Source organism: Medicago sativa, chromosome 1 (genome assembly GCF_051527215.1).
Source record: "Medicago sativa cultivar Bolivia chromosome 1, Bolivia_mono, whole genome shotgun sequence".
Classification (NCBI taxonomy): domain Eukaryota; kingdom Viridiplantae; phylum Streptophyta; class Magnoliopsida; order Fabales; family Fabaceae; genus Medicago; species Medicago sativa.
In genome coordinates this window covers 75,433,263-75,452,537 of record NC_140749.1, presented here as the reverse complement: position 1 = coordinate 75,452,537, position 19,275 = coordinate 75,433,263, and the positions used below count along the sequence as shown (strand labels likewise).

General features: G+C 32.9%; 1 protein-coding gene across 2 annotated transcripts; it reads left to right on the top strand.

Annotated features, from left to right (window-relative positions):
- Positions 1-10,733: 10,733 nt before the first annotated feature.
- On the top strand, positions 10,734-17,407 carry POL (Protein phosphatase 2C family protein). Of its 2 annotated transcripts, none has more exons than XR_015023152.1 (4): positions 10,734-13,402; positions 14,071-14,257; positions 15,223-15,487; positions 17,143-17,407. XR_015023152.1 is itself a non-coding variant. In XM_085736532.1 (4 exons), exons 1-4 carry the CDS (start codon positions 11,219-11,221, stop codon positions 17,256-17,258), a joined length of 2,679 nt encoding a protein of 892 aa, XP_085592658.1. In that variant the 5' UTR covers positions 10,734-11,218; the 3' UTR covers positions 17,259-17,407. The 2 variants fall into 2 exon arrangements, 1 of the variants encoding a protein (XP_085592658.1); XM_085736532.1 differs by having other exon boundaries at positions 14,071-14,184.
- Positions 17,408-19,275: the final 1,868 nt, after the last annotated feature.

The following is a 19,275-nucleotide window of genomic DNA, read 5'->3' as shown; positions in this document are numbered from 1 at the left end:
TTCTCACTTAGGTAAAGCTGCAAGCTTGGCCATATTGCGCCCCTAAAATATCTTCAAGTTCTTGACTGGACCACACTGATCTTAACTTTTAAGTTTGAACAAATACCCCTTTATACTCCTTGAGAAAAAGTGGGTACCTTCCACTACCCACTTGTTATTTTCCGTTACTGGCAACAGTTCCCAATACTGTTGTGCTGAATGCTGGATTTGAGCTATGTATTTGGCTGAACCACACCCAACAAGAAGATTGAACGAGCAACAATAATATCATTTATCAGTTAAGAATGCACGTACTAATGCAAATATTATTATACTTTTTTTTTTTTTTGAAGAGGCTAAAATGAATTGTATTAACACCAAAGAGGGCCTTCCCAGCACAAGATGTGCTAAGGAAGAAAAACCCCAAAGTCCAAACAGATACACGGTAAAATTTACAATACAACACCAAACAGCTTCAGCGGAATAAAGCAAAAAGAAACAACAATTAACCAATGCCTAGAGTGATGAACGGACAAAGCCACCATCCATGGTAATTGAGGGGAAGATTGATGAATTTTCCTTTCAACCACATGAAAGATGTCGACTTTATCTTGTCCACAACCTGAAGAATTGTGCATTTTCTATCATTAAATACCCTGTTATTTCTTTCTTTCCATATTTCCCTTACAGTAGCAAACCAAATAGCCTGTAAAATATGTTGCTTCGACTTGGCAACACCACCAAGGAAGCCGAAATGATTAAATTGGCTCTGTGCATCGCAATGCATAACTGAAATAATACCTAACCACCTGAGAATAAAAATCCAAACAGAACCAAAAAAGTCACAGTGTAAAAACAAATGGGAGGATGTTTCCATTTCCCCACACTCTCCAGAGCAAGTCTGTGCATCAACTGCAATAACCTGTCGACGGAAAAGATTGTCTTTGGTAGGAAAAAAAAACAAAAAAAAAACAAATACTATTATACTACACTGAAAAAAATAAAACTTGAGAAATGGACGAATATCTTTTGGATTAGTTTTTTTTTTAGGTTTTTAATTACTTGCCCACGAGCGTGAATTTGGAAATCAAAAGATGATAGTGTATTCATGAGTCAATTCATCTACCTTTGGATTTTTTTCAACCGGAATCAATTAATAATACTAGATAATCTCTAGATATTTAGCATTGTGTTGAAAAATATGCCATCGTCGTTATGGTTATGTCGATGGTACAAAATTAATTTTATTTACAGATTTTACGCTCCTGATGCCATAGTACAAAAAAATAAACTATTCTTTCTTAGATGTTGCCATTTGATCTGCTCATGATAGTATTTTACCACCTAGTAGATGATGTTGCATATATTATATAATACCCATAATGCAAGTCATAGGATGGGACAAACTTATATAAGTATGATGAAGGAAAGACTTTATGAATTATATTAGAGTTGATAGTCATCATATCAAGAGCAACCAAGTCACTTATTTGTCATAACCTATGACTCTTTGGCAAGTATTGATTAACCAACTTTTATAAAAATAAAAAAATAAAAAAGTACCACGTATTGATTAAACCAACAGAGAGTGGACTTCTACCTTCCTCGTCCCATTCAACTTCAACATAGGAGTATATAAAATGAAAATTCCATCATCACCTTAATAATAGGAAGAAGAAAAAAAAAAAGCAAATTTGCTATTTTCAAATTGAGTACTCAAGACTATAAAGTATAGCCTCCTAAAGTAATCATTCCGTTTTATAAGTGTCTCGTTCAAAAGAATTCTCTTTATATAGTATTTTTTTTTTTACAATTTTAGAATATCTCCGTCGGAGAATTTGTGAAGCACACAAGATGGATTTTCCCCTCCCCGTCGAATTTAAAAGTAAAGTATAAGACATTAATTTTTTATACCTAATAAGATATAAAGCATCACAAAAAACAAAGGAATTTTTAGAGTAGGTGCAATTCTAAATAATTTCATAATGTTTATAATTATTGTTGTTACTTGTTAGTACAATTGTAGATTTTAGGTGATCTGATTTCCCAGGATGTTGTACCGTGTATGGTCGTTATATGGGATCCTGATCGGAGTTTTAGTAAATTACGTTATCTCTATTAATTTTTCTCATTTTTTTCTCCTAACTCTCTATCTCTCTTAACCTCACTCATTCTTTTGATTATATTTTATTTTTCAATGGAGAGTGAGAGTTTAAGAGAAAGATAGATAGTTAGGAGAGTAAATAAGAGAAAAGTGAAAGAGGTGATTCATATCGAGTTTATGGGGGTGTCTAGGAAATCTAGAGAGAGATACTTCCTTACAAGTTACTAGTATACAAATGACTTGACACAATTTTATTCCCAAATTGGTTGAAACAGACTTGCATGCTGACTACCGAGAATCAAATCCTAACCCACAAAGAAAACACTAAAATTTGAAGTTTGATGTCATTTAAACACGTGATCCAACTCTCCCATTTCTTATTTTACTTTCACCTGCCCATGAATGGTTGTTTTACTTTACCTCTCACTTTTATTGTACCTTCTTTGTGAAGGGAGGACAATCATATGCTCTTAACTTAATTAATTACTAGTAAGTGGTTTTGGAAGATACATGGATATCATCATCAAATATATTCCTTTTAGCTGCTCCATTTTCGTTACAACTTTTATGCTATATTTTATTTTGATAATTATAGTTTTATGTCCATAGTGGCCATTCTCAATGCCTATGGTGTTGTTTGATTTCACGTGGAGGGTTCTATTGCATAATTGTCGTGTTGCCCCTTATCCTTGTATAAATTAAGAATTTTCTGAGCGAAGACTTTGATTGAAGACATATATGGGCTTCATAAAATAATTATATTAATTAATGAATAGAGTATTTTATTATTTCATCCACATATCTACTTTATAAGATGTACCATGAAGTCATGGTTTTCTTTTTGTTTCACTTTTTTTCATCATATATAGCGTTGAAAAGAGAACATATGGGGACCACATAGTTTACCTCAACGTCATAATTTAGTTGGTTTGGTTGGTCAACATTTGTGGAGGAGTTGGTGCTTATGCTTATTATGGAATCGGTGATCATGTTTTTTTATTCTTATTTTCTTTAATTTAAGGGGAATTAGTCACTTTAGTCCCTGAATGGGAAACGATTCGTCAATTTAGTCCCTGAATACAGATAAATTGCAAAATAGTCCCTGAATGTAGACTTTGTTAGTCAATTTAGTCCCTGAATACAGACTCCGTTAGTCAATTTAGTCCCTGAATGTAGACTTCGTTAGTCACTTTAGTCCCTGAAATTGACCATGCAGGGACTGTTTTGCATATTATCTGCATTCAGGGACTAAATTGACGAATCGTTCCCCATTCAGGGACTAAAGTGACTAATTCCCCTTAATTTAATTATCTATTCTTCTTTTTCACTAGAACTGGAATCACTACTAGTACTAATCACTATCATCCAATAATTCTTCTTTTAATAGAGTACGTCGTAGTGGGAAACCTTACGTAATTTCTATTCATTCGTGTTTCTTCTACTAGATTTGGCCGTTGCAATCCAATAATTCAATTACATTTATGCAAGTAACCCAAAAAAAACAAGAGAATGATAAGAAGTTCATTAATTAATTAATTATTGAGTCTCATGGAGATCGGGATGGTAACTGTTACCCTTTGGACATGGTATTATAGTGTCAATCCTTATACCCGCGTTTATAAAAAAAAGTTATGTACTCGAACGTACATCCTCGTGGGCAATAAGTTTGGTGTTCGTCTCCATATTCTATGAGCGTCTAAGCGTCTGTACTCACTCACCATTGTCCCGCACTTTAACAACAAAAAGACAAAAAATAACAAAAAAGATCACAACTTATTTAAAATATGATCTAAATTCTTTTAAATCAACTTATAAAATATTGCACATCGTAGTATTTAGCTAAATAAAAATGAACTAAAATATAGAAAACAAGCACATATTACAATAAATATCAAAGACTAAACATTGATTAACTAATTTTATTGTTACATTACATACAATTATAATTATAATATATATAATGTACAGGTATGGGACGCGTTGGTCACTAGAGTGTCCGTACCAGTGCTCATACCCGTTTAAATTTGCGGGTAGTTACCCAAGCCTAGATCCAACAATGCAGATATTTACCCGCCATCATGTGCATTTTTTGCGGGTATCCATGGACCTTTGGTTCAATTGACATCCATGCATGGACATATCTGAATTAGTATTTTTCTTTTAGAAGTTAAATTAGTCCACCCAAATCAACGCTGAAGAGAATCATACATGAGACTTGCTCGAAGTGCACTCCAATGTTCCAAACCAACGTCAAACCAACCCAAATGGTTTGAGTTAGATATCTCAAATCAGTACCACCAAACCAACACAAGTGGATTGAATTAACGTCGTCTTGATAATTTGAATTTCTTTCTAGTTACATTTTTCTTTGCAGAATTACAATACTACTTATTTTGGGTTTAAATACTTTTTCGAATCATTTAATTAAATTTTTAAATTTAGGGGTCGGTTCGCAAACAAAAATAAATAAAATATTGGTCTTTTAATTTAGTTAATAGTTGTCTCAGATTATTCCCTAAAAAAAAAAAAGTTGTCTCAGATTAGTCATTTTCATCAATCAGTCAGTCAAAGTTACTAATTGTCTTAGTTTTTATTTGAATATTTTGCAAATATACTCTTTAACAAAATAATAAGACATTAAATACATACACTAATATAAAAAGATGAATATTTTAAAATGAAGGTACAAAAAATCTAAACAATAAATAAGGTCTCAAGAGTTATGATATTTTCTTACGAACGAACAAGATAGAAATATAAGCAAAAACCACTTTATATGAGGATTGGAGATAGTGACATTTTTACAATTTTTGTTTTCGAAACCAACATTTTTATAACTGTCAAGGTTAGAAACTAAAGTATGATATTATTTAGTCTATCTCAAAACATAACAGTATATATCATATCGTAAATGAGATTTTAATAATTTTAATTTACCAATTTTTGTCTCAAGAGAAGAAGTAGTGTTGAAATAGTTTTTTTGAAGAAAGTGTTGAAATAGTTATCAATGTTATATAAGCTGTGCAATGATATAGTCGTGGGTGTAGGTTGCTAACTTGCACCTTAATAATTTTAGGTGAGTGTAACTTGCACCTTAGTGTTTTTAGGTGGATGTAAGTTAGCAGCCCCTTATATATATATATAGGGGTTTGCTAGGATACACCCACTAGTTTTTATTAAGGTGTGTTTTAGCAAAGATATAACTAAAAAGTTGTTAAATACACCTTAAGGTGAATGTTGCTAAAACACACCTTCTAAAAAATAAGTGGGTGTATGTTAGCAACTCCTATAGGCATTTGCTAGAATACACCCACTTATTTTTTAGAAGGTGTGTTTTAGCAAGTTATAACTAAAAAATAGTTAAATGCACCTTAAGGTGTAGCTTGCTAAAACACTCCCACATAAAAACTAGTGGGTGTGTTCTAGCAAACCCCATATATATATATATATATATATATTATGAGAATGACTATCTTATATGAGAATGATTATCAACCATTAAATCAAAAATAAATGGGTAAGATTAAAAGTTCCATTTAATTAATTACTACGTCTTGTCAATGTTGAAACTCCATGGAAACACAAGATGGGGGGGGGGGGGGGGGGGAGACAAATTCACTTGTATATACAATTTTTTTAATTCAATTTAATTGATTTATCCCTATATACAAATTGATTTATCTCTATCTACAAATTAATTTTCAGTAACGTTTTTCCAATCAAAAATTCATTTGGTTATGCATTCAAGATGATTTAGTTAGATTGGAATATTAATTTAATTTCCTTTAGCTATGATTGTGTGATTGTGGGGAGAAGAAGATGAAAAAATAATTAAGTTCATGAGAATTGATATAATAAAGTGAGGTATATATGTGACTTTTTAATCTCACCCATTTATTTTAGATCTAATGGTTGATGATCATTCTCATCATTCTCATATAAGATAGTCATTCTCATAATATACATCATCTCTCTCTCTCTCTCTCTCTCTCTCTCTCTCTCTCTCTCTCTCTCTCTCTATATATATATATATATATATATATATATTTGCTAGAGCACACCCACTAGTTTTTATGCGGGAGTGAGTTACAATGGGGTTCACGAATCATGTAGTGATATTTGAAGGATGAAAATAGAGAAGTTTCCAACACAAGATTCTAGAGAGAAGTTTCGGACAACCGTAAGAAGTGGAGATAATATCTGGGACAAGATGACACATGTGATTAGAAAAGTAACAGAACAAACGTTGCGAGAATCAAAGAGTTTTTGTCCCTAGGTTAAAAAAATCTTAGTGGTGGAACGAAAGTGTTAAGAGTAAAGTTAAAGTCAAAATGAAATTATTAAAAAAAAAATGAAATATTTTAAAGCTAGGTTTGAGTGTAAAAATACCGACATTTAAAAAAATCATAAGGAACTTAAGAAAGAGACCAAGAAGATGGTGAACAAATAAATAACTCAAGCTTTTGATAAGTCGCAGCAATCCTTAGACACCGATTTTTAAATTTAAAATTCACCATTCATTATCAAATTATCATCAATTGAAACATGAAACAAGTAGAGAACATCTGGGCAGAGAATTATTTGAAAAACAAAGGTAGTTGGATCCTCTGTGAGAGTAGAATAATTTTGGGTTCTTCATCAAATTGTATTTTGAATCTTGACCAATCATCTTTCATGGAATCATCTCAAGTAGAGCTGTCAATTGAGCCCCAAATTTCAAAGCCCACTTGAAAAAGCCCCCACCAAGCCCACTAAATTAAAGCCCCTAATTGAACAAAATTATTTGGGGCCAAGCCCACTATAAAATCAACTTATTTGTGGGCCTAAAAAAAGCCCACATTAATTTTTTTTGGGTAAAAAAATTCCAGTAAATTTTTTTTCTGGGGTAAAAAAAATTTTTTACAGTAATTTTTTTTTGGGGTAAAAAATTCCGGTAAATTTTTTCTCTGGGGTAAATATTTTTTTTTACGGTACAAAACCCTTTTTTTATGGGTAAAAAAATCCGGTAAATTTTTTTCTGGGGTAAAAAAAATTTTTTACGGTCAATTTTTTTTTTTGGGTAAAAAAATTCCGGTAAATTTTTTTTCTGGGGTAAAAAAAAAATTTTCGGTAATTTTTTTTTTTTTGGGGTAACTTTTTTTTAAATAAAAAAGTTTAAAAAAAATGTTTATAGAAATTTTGGGGCTTGGGGGCTTTTTGATTTTTTTATTTGTGGGCTTGCATCAATGTGGGCCTTTTTGTTTTGTGAATTTTCAAGCCCCCTTACTATGTGGGCTGGGGCCAAAACTTCAAGGCCCCATGATATTGACGGCTCTAATCTCAAGTCCTCTTTCCCGAGCTTTACTTTTATTGATACATATACAATTTTTTGTTACGGAGGGAAGAAAAAGGGAAAAGTTTTTATATGGTGGAATGAGACGAAGAGGAACCGAAAGAATAGGAAGAAGAATGGTGCTCAGATACAAAAGGACCACAAATGTTATAAATTTCCACAAACCGTTGATATTAATCGAATAGTCAATATTTAACCCTATTATCTCTCAGGATAAAAGTTCTCTCACTTGATACATCTCGTGTGTGTGCGTGTAAGTTTGGTAAGGGACGGGAAAGAAAGACAATAGACTTGGATTAAGTGAGGTGTATTAAAGATGAAGAAGATAAAAATTTAGTTCAAAAAAAAGATATAAATGATATATGGAAGAAGTGTTTTCATACCTATTTAATGACAGATAAGAGATCTTATCGACCACTGACAAACTAAACATTAGAGAGGAGGGTCGAAATTATAAGTATTATAATCACTTTCTAGAACACGAGGTAAAGAAGCCTCAAAAAGGACAAGCAATGGCAAGGCGGATGAACCATACGACATGCTTATTGAAGTGTTGAAAAGTCTTGGAGATATAGTCATTTAATATCTTACCATATTTTCAATGAAATTATGGGTGGTTAAGAAACACTTTAATTTTGACCTATAAGGAAAAAAGTATATACAAAAGAGTGCAAATTATAGGGGGTTAAACTTATTCCTATTTTTTGACAAAAATTTACAATCTAGCGAATGTTTTTTTTTTTTTTGACAAACAATCTAGCGAATGTTACATTCACATCAAAGCAATTTTTTTAATAAACAAGAATAATATACTATTTTATAAGTCTATTTAGTTCTAAATTTCAGACTTTATTTCATAATAAACCTTTTAAAATCTGCTTAAATAAATATAGATAATATTATTATTTATATCACTATTATATTAGTACTTTGTGGTAAAGCGTATTCATTAATAAAAGTTGACTCAGTTGATAAAAAATTGTTTTATTTGTAAACTTCCGTTGTCAATATAAGAGGTTTACCTTAATCCTAGCGAACTCTCGAAACTCAACTTATCTAAATTTTGTGTGGAAAAAAAACATATTCATTAATTTAGGCATATTAACATATATTAAATTTTCATATTTTTAAAGTATTATTATAAAATATATTTGAAATATGATTTCATATTAAATCACACTTTTTATTGCGTTAATGTTTGAAAATTATGAACGATACTTTCTTTATGAAATTTTGATATTGATTAAAAGTAAAAGTTTAAATGACTTTTTTCTTTCAAATTATAACAAATCAAACTCACTATGATTATCTATTTCAATGACACTGACAATATAAAAAAATATATAATTTAAATTCTTATTTTTTTTAATGACACCAACAACAATTTTTATTATAGAAAAAATTGTTTAAGAGTATAGTTGAGATAATGAATAAGTAAGTATTGATACATCCATCTAATTTGTTACACTTTTTAAAAGATACACGAAAAAACTGGACATATATATACTCATATTAGGGGTGGCAAAAATACCCATGTCCATGGATACCCGCGGGTAAAATCTGTCATGGGCACGGGGCGGGTTGCTAAACAAGCATCCACGGATATAATAAGCAGGTATTTGACTACCCGTTATCATATGGAAACAGCACAAATTTGATTGTACCCATACCCACGAGTACTCATACCCGATAATAAATTAAGTAAATTACTAAAATATCCTTATATGGATGGCGACATTGCCATGATTGGTGAATGACATTGTTAGTAAATGTTATAAGATTTAATTTCAATTTTCATTGTCAAGTTGATTATTTGGATTTTGATTTAGAGATTTATATGTTTTCATTTGAGGAATTGGGTAGTCAAATGAAGTTATTGAAGTTTAGAATACATATGAAATTTAGACGTTTATTTGGATGTTTTTATGCTTTTATTTTACTTCAAGAATTTGCATGGATTATGTAAGAATCATGAATTTTTTATGGATTATGTACGATTTATGAACTTTTGAATAGGTTATGTACAAATGTTTAAAAGTTGAAGTTTTTTTGGTAATTAAAAAAAGTTATTCTTTGTACAAAAAAATAAAAAATACATTGGTACCCATGAATACCCATGGATACCTCCATACCTGCGGGTACCCCCCACGAAGGTACCGGGCAGGTACGTGTATCATATTTATCCAACGGGACGGGGACGAGTATCATACTATCTGTACCCACGAGTACCCATTGACATCCCTAACTCATATCGTGTTTGTTATACTTTTATTTTAATATTTGAATTTACTTTTATTCATTTGTGGGTAATTTTTTTAAAAAAAGAAAAAAATGCCCAAAAGAGCTAAAAACATGTTATTATTTTATTTATATATAATATAAATATCAAAATATAATATAATCTCATTCATGCCTTAAAATAATATTGACTCGAATAAAAAAAAACCATGAGTCATTACTTATGTCTTGCAAAGTCCATCTTTTTTTTTTGGAAAATGCTAACAAGTGCCCTAAGGGCATTGTTTAAGCATCTAAAAGTAGCAACTTTTGCATTGGAAATTGTATAGTTATGACTTTAACATGTGTTGGACTTGTATTTTCAAGACATAGTTTCTTTTTGTGGGTTCCTTAAACAATGCTCTTAGGGCACTTGTTAGCAAGACCTTTTTTTTTTTGGTGGTGTCCGGGATTCGAACCCTAGACCTTGCATATATTATGCATTGTCCTTACCAACTGAGCTAAGTTCACAAGGATTAACATATTTACATCTATATCTTTTGGATTGTTTTATTTAAAATATGTATGTAAAAACAGGAAACAAAATAATTTTTTTTTAGAGAGGAAAACAAAATAGATAGTTCTAAAATTTAAAAAGATTAATAGGATTAATTCCTAAAAATCGACGAAGTAAAACTTTTTTTACGCATACATCTAATCAAATTATGATGTTGTTAATAAAATATCTCAATAAGTATCCACCAAACTTAATTTGATTAAATGCATATTTAAAATAATTAACACCAATCATGATATAAATTAAATTAAAAGAGATAAAAATAGAAAAATATTATTATTATCTCCTCTGAAGAAAAGCTTACCACATTTTACCAAATTTTACCCTCCGAAAGCATTTGAAAAGCCCAAGAAAGAAGAAAGAAAGAGACCGTCCCGTGTCCTTTGATAGGATCTCAACGCTGACTCTTCTTCATCATCAAACCAAATCTCCAATTATTATTATTATTATTATTATTATTATTTTCCTTTTTTTCTTTTTAAATATAGCAGCCAAAAACATCACATTTTTTTCTTCTCCTCTTTGTCTCAATCTTTGTTCAACACACTCTTTTCTCAGTTTTATACCCTGTCCCCTTCAACCTACTTGTGTTTATGTCTCAATGATTCAAGGTTCTTTTCTGCGTTTTTTTCTCGGATTCCACCATCACCAATCAAATTAAACAATAACCTTGAAATGGGTTTTTGTGTTTTTTTTATGTTGCTCTTAGATCTGTTCACAACAGTTTAGATCAACATGTTTTTTAAGATTGTTTTTTTATGTCCTTTGATCTGACCCTTTGAGGTAAAGAGTGTTTTTTTAGTTCATTTTATGTTACTACTGTTGAAAAATTCATATGGGTTGTTTTGTGTTTTTTTGAGGTTGTTGGGAATTTGATGATGATGCATGGTCAAGTGAGTAATAATGGGGTGGTTATGGGGTTTGATGGGTTTTTAGCTAATTGGGTTTCTCGTTTGTATTTGTATTTGTTGAGGGTTTTGAGGTTTAGGAATTTTGTGCAATAATAAAAATGGGTAACGGCACTTCTCGTGTTGTTGGTTGTTTAGTGCCATTCAATGGTAAAAATGGTGTTGATTTGGAGTTTTTAGAGCCATTAGATGAAGGTTTAGGACATTCTTTTTGTTATGTGAGACCAACTATGTTTGAATCTCCTGCTATTAGTCCATCGAATTCTGAGAGGTTTACCGTTGATTCAAGCACTCTTGATTCTGAAACCTTGAGTGGTTCGTTTAGGCATGATAGTATGGAGCATTCTAATTCTTCTGGTTTACACAAGCAGGGTAAGAATTTCCCTGAAACTACGTTTAAGACGATTTCAGGGGCTTCTGTTAGTGCCAATGTTTCCACAGCAAGGACAGGTGGCGGTAACCAGAGTGCCATGTTTGCTGGTGATTTCTTGGAACCTGCTGCTTCGTTTGAGGGAACTGCTTCGTTTGCTGCAATTCCTTTGCAGCCAGTTCCACGCGGTTCTGGACCTTTGAATGGTTTTATGTCTGGTCCTTTGGAGAGAGGCTTTGCCTCAGGACCATTGGATAGAAGTGGTGGTTTCATGTCTGGGCCGATAGAGAAGGGGGTTATGTCAGGTCCTCTTGATGACACTGATAAATCCAACTTTTCGGCACCACTTGCGCGTGGTCGTAGGAGGCCGCGTCTACAACATCTCATGAGAAGTGTTAGTGGACCGGTGAAGAACACGTTTTCTCGAACATTCTCTAAGCACTCCATGGGTGGAAGTTGGATGCAAAGGTTGTTCTTTCAACCGGTTACTCAGTTGGCATGGCCTTCCAGAGATACTAAGTGTAGGCCGGACATCTCTAGGAACTGTGGTATTGATGTTGTACCGTATGAAGCTGAGTATAAACACACGCATAATCTGCAGTGGGCTCAGGGAAAGGCCGGTGAAGATAGGGTTCATGTAGTTCTTTCTGAAGAACAAGGGTGGTTGTTTATTGGGATATATGACGGTTTTAGTGGACCAGATGCACCTGATTTTTTGATGAGCCATCTTTATAGATTTCTAGACAAAGAATTGGAAGGTTTACTTTGGGATTATGAAGATAATCCTGTAGATTCCCTTAAACCCGAAGTCCCTGAAACTTTAAAAGCTACCGTTGCTCCAGAATCCAGTCGGTCGGAAATGTCTGATACTCATACTAATTCTAATCAAGAATGTTTTGAAGCTTGTTCTGGTCCTGAATTAATCAAGGATCAATCATTTAACAATGAGATAGTTGAGGAAAAGGCTGAAGTTAATGTAAATGTTGAACACCAGTTATCTAATTGTGGAAGTAGCTTGTCTACTGTTTCTAATTCTGTTCAACATGAAAAGTTGACTGGAAAAGGTAAAAGAAGTTTAAGGCTTTATGAGCTACTTCAAATGGAATCTTGGGATGATCAATGTAATGATTCCTCAGTTCCGATGGAGTCAATACTAGATGAGCATACAAGACCTTGCTCGTCTACTGTAAGAGAAGATGGCTCTAAACATCAGGATGAAGGCCCGTCTACATCAGGGGAAAATGGAAGCACTGGGTTTGGTTCAACCAACAAGGAGCACGAAGCTGTTTTTCCTGCTTCTGTATCAAGGCAGAATTCAAAAAAGTCATTTATCGGTGCAAAAATTAAAAAAATGTACAGGAAGCCAAAGTCCTTGTGTAAGAAACTCTTTCCTTGGAGTTATGATTGGCATAGGGAAGAAAGTAGTGTTGATGAGAAAATATTAGAAGCCTCTGGACCTATTAGAAAATGCAGGTCTGGAGTAGATCATAACGCAGTTTTAACAGCAATGGCTCGAGCTCTTGAAAGAACAGAAGAGGCATACATGGAAACGGCGGAGAATAATCTGGACAAAAATCCAGAACTTGCTATAATGGGGTCATGTGTTCTAGTGATGTTGATGAAGGATCAAGATGTTTATGTCATGAATCTGGGAGATAGTCGTGTGATTTTGGCTCAAGAAAGATCAAACGATCGCCATCCTAATTCAAGCTCTGTCAAGGATGACATGAGGCATAGAAATAGATCTAGAGAGTCATTAGTACGCATGGAGCTCGATAGGATTTCAGAGGAGTCTCCAATTCACAACCATAACAATCATGTTATCAAGATGAATAAAAACCGCGAGATATCATTTTGCAAATTAAAAATGAGGGCTCTGCAGCTTTCTACAGACCACAGCACCAGTATTGAAGAGGTATGTTCCCCCTCCTCCCTGTGTATTGGTGAATCAAATAGTTTGCAATGCTTATTTGAAGATCTAAACCAGTTATGGTCAAATATTCTATATCTAAAATTTGGCAGCTACTTGTTTGAAGATCTGAAAATTTTTATGGTCAAATCTTCTAGTCCTGTTCTAAAATTTTATCAGACTTGAATTTTTGTATTTGGTTCTGCTTCTTGGTGCTCACACATGTATGTTGATAATTTGTTTATTTAGAATTAGCATATTTACTATGACTATTTTATGTGCCGATCATTGAACTTTTCTGATCTCAAAAACTTTCTCCTATACACTGAATTACTAAGTGCATTCACAAGTATGATCAACAAAAGTATGTCATTTTGCATTCACATTAAGAATCTAAATGCACAACAGAATGATCTGTTGGTGATTTTGCATTCATCAGGTGATTTTACAATTCTCTAGATAAGACTGTTTGTTTTGCAAGTTATTTTTCCAAAGATTTCTGCTATTTTATGGACACTCTCACATTCACTGACAAGAATTCAATTCCCGTCGAGTGTCAAATGTTTTTTAACTTGTTTAGAATACAAACTATTTACTAGAAAGTAAACTTCAGTAGTACACTAGTATCTGATAAAATGTGTAATCTAATATTTTTCAATTTCTGTTTCCTGCAGGAAGTTTCAAGAATAAGAGCAGAACACCCTGATGATAGTCAGGCCATATTGAATGATCGAGTGAAAGGAAATTTAAAAGTTACCAGAGCATTTGGCGCCGGGTTCTTGAAGAGGGTCAGTTGATCATCTGACTTTGACCCATCTGAAATTCAGTTTGATGCAGTCCCTTTGTCTATAGTTTATATAAGTAGGGAATCTACTCGCGTCTATATTTTTCCATAACATACAGAAAACTTAGGAAGAAAAGGTTTATGCATTTTAACAGCGTCTTCGTTAAATTTTTCGCCAAAATGGTAGGAAGTGCACCCTGAATCATACAAATCACTGGTCCTGAGTCATGTGTGATAGCTAAACTATATCTCTTGTGGGTGTGTAGTAACGGATGAAATAGTCAATGGGGATCAAACATAATTTTGCTATTGAGGTCTAGGCTCCATTTGGTCTGACTTATTTTTGTCCTCTCTTCTTTCTAAAGAAGAAATTAGGCCAATCAGTATTTTTAAAAGTATATTAATTTAAAAAGAGCTTATCTTTTATGTATAAAACCTAGATATAAGAAAATCTTTAAAAAGTAGTTGAGATTTGAGAGGAGCTTTTCAAAACAAGTAGGAGACCTTTGATGATTATATAAAAAAAAACCTTTTATTTTTTTGATCACTAAAAGAAAAACCTTTTAACAACTACCAAACAAGTTTAGCTTTTTTTTTCCTTTCTAAAGCTCTTATTTTAGTTTAATTTTAGAAAATCTTTTAATGCCAAAATAAGTCAGGTTAAACGGGACCCTATTCTAGTTTAAAGGGAAGGAAAGTCGATTATAGCGTAGATCATTGGATTTGCGGGTTAGATTATGTTAGTACAATTACTTTATACAAACAAGCTTCTAGGAGTGTCTTCTTTGAAATGTTATTGTTGCATCGCATCAGACACATTTGCTAATTGATCACTATTAGTAGTTGTATAGGTTCATATGGCTCATGATTGTATATGATTCTTGGGTTTTGGAATAGGTGTTAACTGTGAAAAGAATCTATGTATATATGTTTACATTGTGAATTAAATGGTCTTAAGCTACCCACTAAACTTGTATTGTTTTTTGTTGCCTAATTTGGAAACACTGAGGCCTTTTTTAACCCTAATTTTTTTGTGGTATAGCCGTCTTTTAACGAAGCTCTACTCGAGGTGTTTCAAGTTAAATATATCGGCTCTGCTCCTTACCTAAGTTGCACTCCTTCTGTACTTCACCATCGACTTTCTTCAAGTGACCGATTCTTGGTACTCTCCTCTGATGGGCTTTACCAATATTTCAGCAATGAAGAAGTGGTTGCCCATGTCACATGGTTCATGGAAAATGTTCCAGAAGGCGATCCTGCACAATACCTTATTGCAGAGCTTCTCTTCTGCGCTGCTAAAAAGAATGGTCAGTTTCTTCGCCTAACTATTCCCATCAGATATTATTGTAACAGTAAAGACTTATATATCTGAGTAAATTTTAATTTTTACTTGGCTTCCCTTTCAAGTTTTTCATAATTTTCTGTACTTGGATGAGCAATTGACTAACATGATTTGAACGAGCTTGATTTTGTAAAAACATTCTGCTATAATTGAATTTAGAGGGAAGTGACTTGTTTGCATATTTCTATTCTAAAATTAAGTTGGATGTGAAACTTAGTGCACATTTTTTATTTTTCAAGCTAACTCTAGTTTTTTTTTTTTTTTTTAAATACTTTTAGTTAAACTGAAGTTTGGAACTAAATCTTTGGTTTCGATTTCGGGAGGGGAAGAATTGATTTTAGAAGCATAAAATTTGATGCCTCCAGAACCGATTCTAACCTGAAGTTGGGATTTAGAGCCTTTGTTTCCAAAATTGAGTTATATCATCAAATGTATTGTCAACTCACTTTCATTTGAATGTATCTAAGCATAAGTCACTTTTCATTCTATTTTACTTTTAACAAAAATCAGTTTAACAAAATAATTTAAAAAAAAAAAATCAATTTTCACCACTGCAAAACTAAACATACACCAATAGAAGACAGCTAACTTTGACACATCGCATCTAGAATCCACACGCGCGCGCATACTCACAATCATTCTAGTCCGAACATCTTTATTAGAATTCCATTTTTACTGGTGTGTGCGTGCAATCTGGATTAAAGAGCAATTATACACACTCTTTCATCCCTTTCCATGAATATTAAAAGCTGCCATGTAGGGTCATCCAGTAATTCATCCCGTCCAATCCCTCTACAAGAGACTTATTGTTTTTATTCTGAATTTGTCACGACATAGGGAGTTAAACATATAGTTTGTTTTCAACCGGGTTATGGTGTAGTAGAAACTGGTATCTATGGTTCAGAAAGTTACTCTTAATTTATTACTTTGCCCTCTGGATGATGATGATTCTCAAAACAGAGGAAGTTGTAGTACAATATACAGACACAGCACTTAGAGCATCCACAATGGTAGTTCCTTAATAGGATAAAAGATAAAGGATTCCTATCCTAGAAGTTCAAGAGTCTTGGTCTCTTCCCCCCAAGAATTAGAGGGCTTGGCCTCTCTCAATCAATATCCACTCCCCAAATAATTGGCAACTGATTTTTCCTTCTTTTTTTCTTTCTGATTTTTCCTTCTGTTTTCAAAACCGGCCTAATAACATAACTGCTGGTTGTTGGCTAATAACATAAGGAAAATGCTAACAAGTGCCCTTAGGTAGTTACTGCTGCCTAATAATATAAGAGCAGTGCTATCTATTGCTGATGATTTATACAAGAAAGAGAAGAATGCATACAGTTAGGAGATTTGACCAATCAAGTTGTGGCTGACCATACACCGGAGTAGGTAGTTACTATTTGTAACAACAAACATAGGCTGCCATTTATGATTCTTGTGTTTCTTATTAACCTTCGTAACAATAAACATTGTCCATGACATAATATCAATACTAATAAGGGTGTCTAAGACATTCTTAGTATTCATTCTCAATCATTACAACTGTGACAAATACCTCAATCCTAAATTAAATATTTGAGGTTTTATATCTATATTTTATATGACTTTCCCTCCAATATGCAGGAATGGATTTTCATGAACTGCTTGATATTCCTCATGGAGATCGGCGTAAATATCACGATGATGTATCTGTCATGGTCGTTTCTTTGGAGGGAAGGATTTGGAGATCATCGGGATAAAACCTTATTTTTTTTTTCTTTCATCCTTTTAAGTGCTTCTCTGTTAATTTTTGGCTAGGTGCCCCCATATTTGCATATTGTCTTGATATTGAAACAATCTTGGGCCAGTAAATTGATTTTAGAAATCAAAATTAGTCTTTTAATTTTAATATATATTTTTCTTCTAATCCACCAGTCCTAATTTGTTTTGAATTTACCCCATAAATAAGAAAGCTCTTAACCCTAAAATCCTTTACTGCTGCCCTTGTGTTTCATCTGTAGATTCGCGATATTCAATGTTCTTTGAGCCTTGAGGCCTTGCTTGATTTCGAACATGATTCACTCATTCTTTTGTTTTTCTATTGTCCCTTGAAACCCTCGTATAAGCCTTACAAGTTACAACCACCTCTTGGATTAGTCTAGTTCATTGAGACACTGGGAGTGAGAGGAATTAAGCTTATATCGGAAACTTTGATCTCTTTATCCCAATCTCTTAATTCTTTAGGTCCTCCCCATTATAAGTGTGTTAAGAACTCCTTAAACTAGGTGATGTGTCAATCTTCGCAACTATATGAAGAATACAACGACCAAAATGACTTTAAAACTCGAAAAATATATAGTAACCATGAAGAATTGTCAAAACTATAATTAATTACCAACCAGTCCATGTGTATGTGTGATTATGTTTGGAGTGCTAGAAACACTCTTTTCAACACTCTCTTATACTTACTATTTTATCACAAATCTTTGTGTATGTGTTCCTACAATACATAAAGATATGCTTATACGTTTAAAGCAGGCAAGAAATGTGGAAATAATTAGTCATACACTTACTTTGATTCCACTTCAGATTTTGATTATCCTCCATATTGCATTTTAGTCAGTGAACAGACCTAATATTAGTTTCTGAACACGAGGCTTAAAAGTAGCAGCTGTGCTTGCTGGTTTAATATGTGGAGGGAAGAACATTACAAATTTGGAGCTCACACAGTTGCAGAAAAATACACATTATTTAACATGTATCGTATCATATAGGTAAAATTAATTTAAAATTTACTTCAAACTAATTAAATGATTGAATATTGGGTTACCATATCCAACAAACTCCATGGTACTACAATTTTCACCGGCAAAACTCATTTTCAAGTATGTAAATTGTAATATTCTCTTTCCTCGAAATAAAATAAATAGGCTAAATTACACATTTGATCTCTTAATTTATTTTATAGTTTGACGTGATCTCATAATTATATTTTGTTTTGATTTAATCTCCTAACTTTACTTCCGTTATTCAAATTTGTCCTTCGTATCACATTTATGTAAATATAGGTTAACTTTGTCTATGAGGCATTGGATGCAGATGATTACCATTTTGCAAATCTCATTTTTCTCTTTCTTTGCCAGATTAGGGTTCTATTCTAAAGTTCGTCCTCTTATTCCTCCTAATATCAATCTTCTTCATCTTCTTCCCCGTTGTCACCTCTATTAATAACATTACAACCAAATATTTCACCTTAAATTTGGCAAGATGACATACATTAAGTTTTGAGAAAATTCTATTCACAATTTTGTTGTCAATCTCATTATAACCATCAGGTCAGGTCTTTGTTCCACGATCCAAATTTTAAATAAACAAAAATACAAGAAAACCTAAGACTAGTAGTTTCTTAACTTAAAGAAATGAAAATGGTTGCCATTGGAAGTAATTTTTAGCCAAAAACAGATAACATTATTACAGGAAATGAACCAGATAACAGTCTCTAGGGTGCATTGTCTAATGTTTTTAGCTTCATCAGAATCAAATGTCCAACTCCAACTCCAACTCTCCTTGCTGCCAACTCCAACTCTCCTCAAATGTCTAATCACTATCGTTACAAACCTCTAATCTCTGTATGAATGCTTCAGAGAGAATCTGTGCAATAAAACTCAAATTGAAAATAATAACCAGCAACTAGGGGTGGTAAAACAGACCAACCAGCCTCGCCATCAATCGGCCTAAAATGGGACGGGGCGAGTTGAATTAGGAAAGTGCATTGAA

Coding starts and splice junctions, on each gene's coding strand:
- POL (XM_085736532.1), top strand. CDS start 11,219: ATGGGTAACGGCACTTCTCGTGTTGTTGGTTGTTTAGTGCCATTCAAT. Junction 14,185..15,222: donor GCGCCGGGTTCTTGAAGAGG/GTCAGTTGATCA, acceptor TTTGTGGTATAG/CCGTCTTTTAACGAAGCTCT. Junction 15,488..17,142: donor CTGCGCTGCTAAAAAGAATG/GTCAGTTTCTTC, acceptor TCCAATATGCAG/GAATGGATTTTCATGAACTG.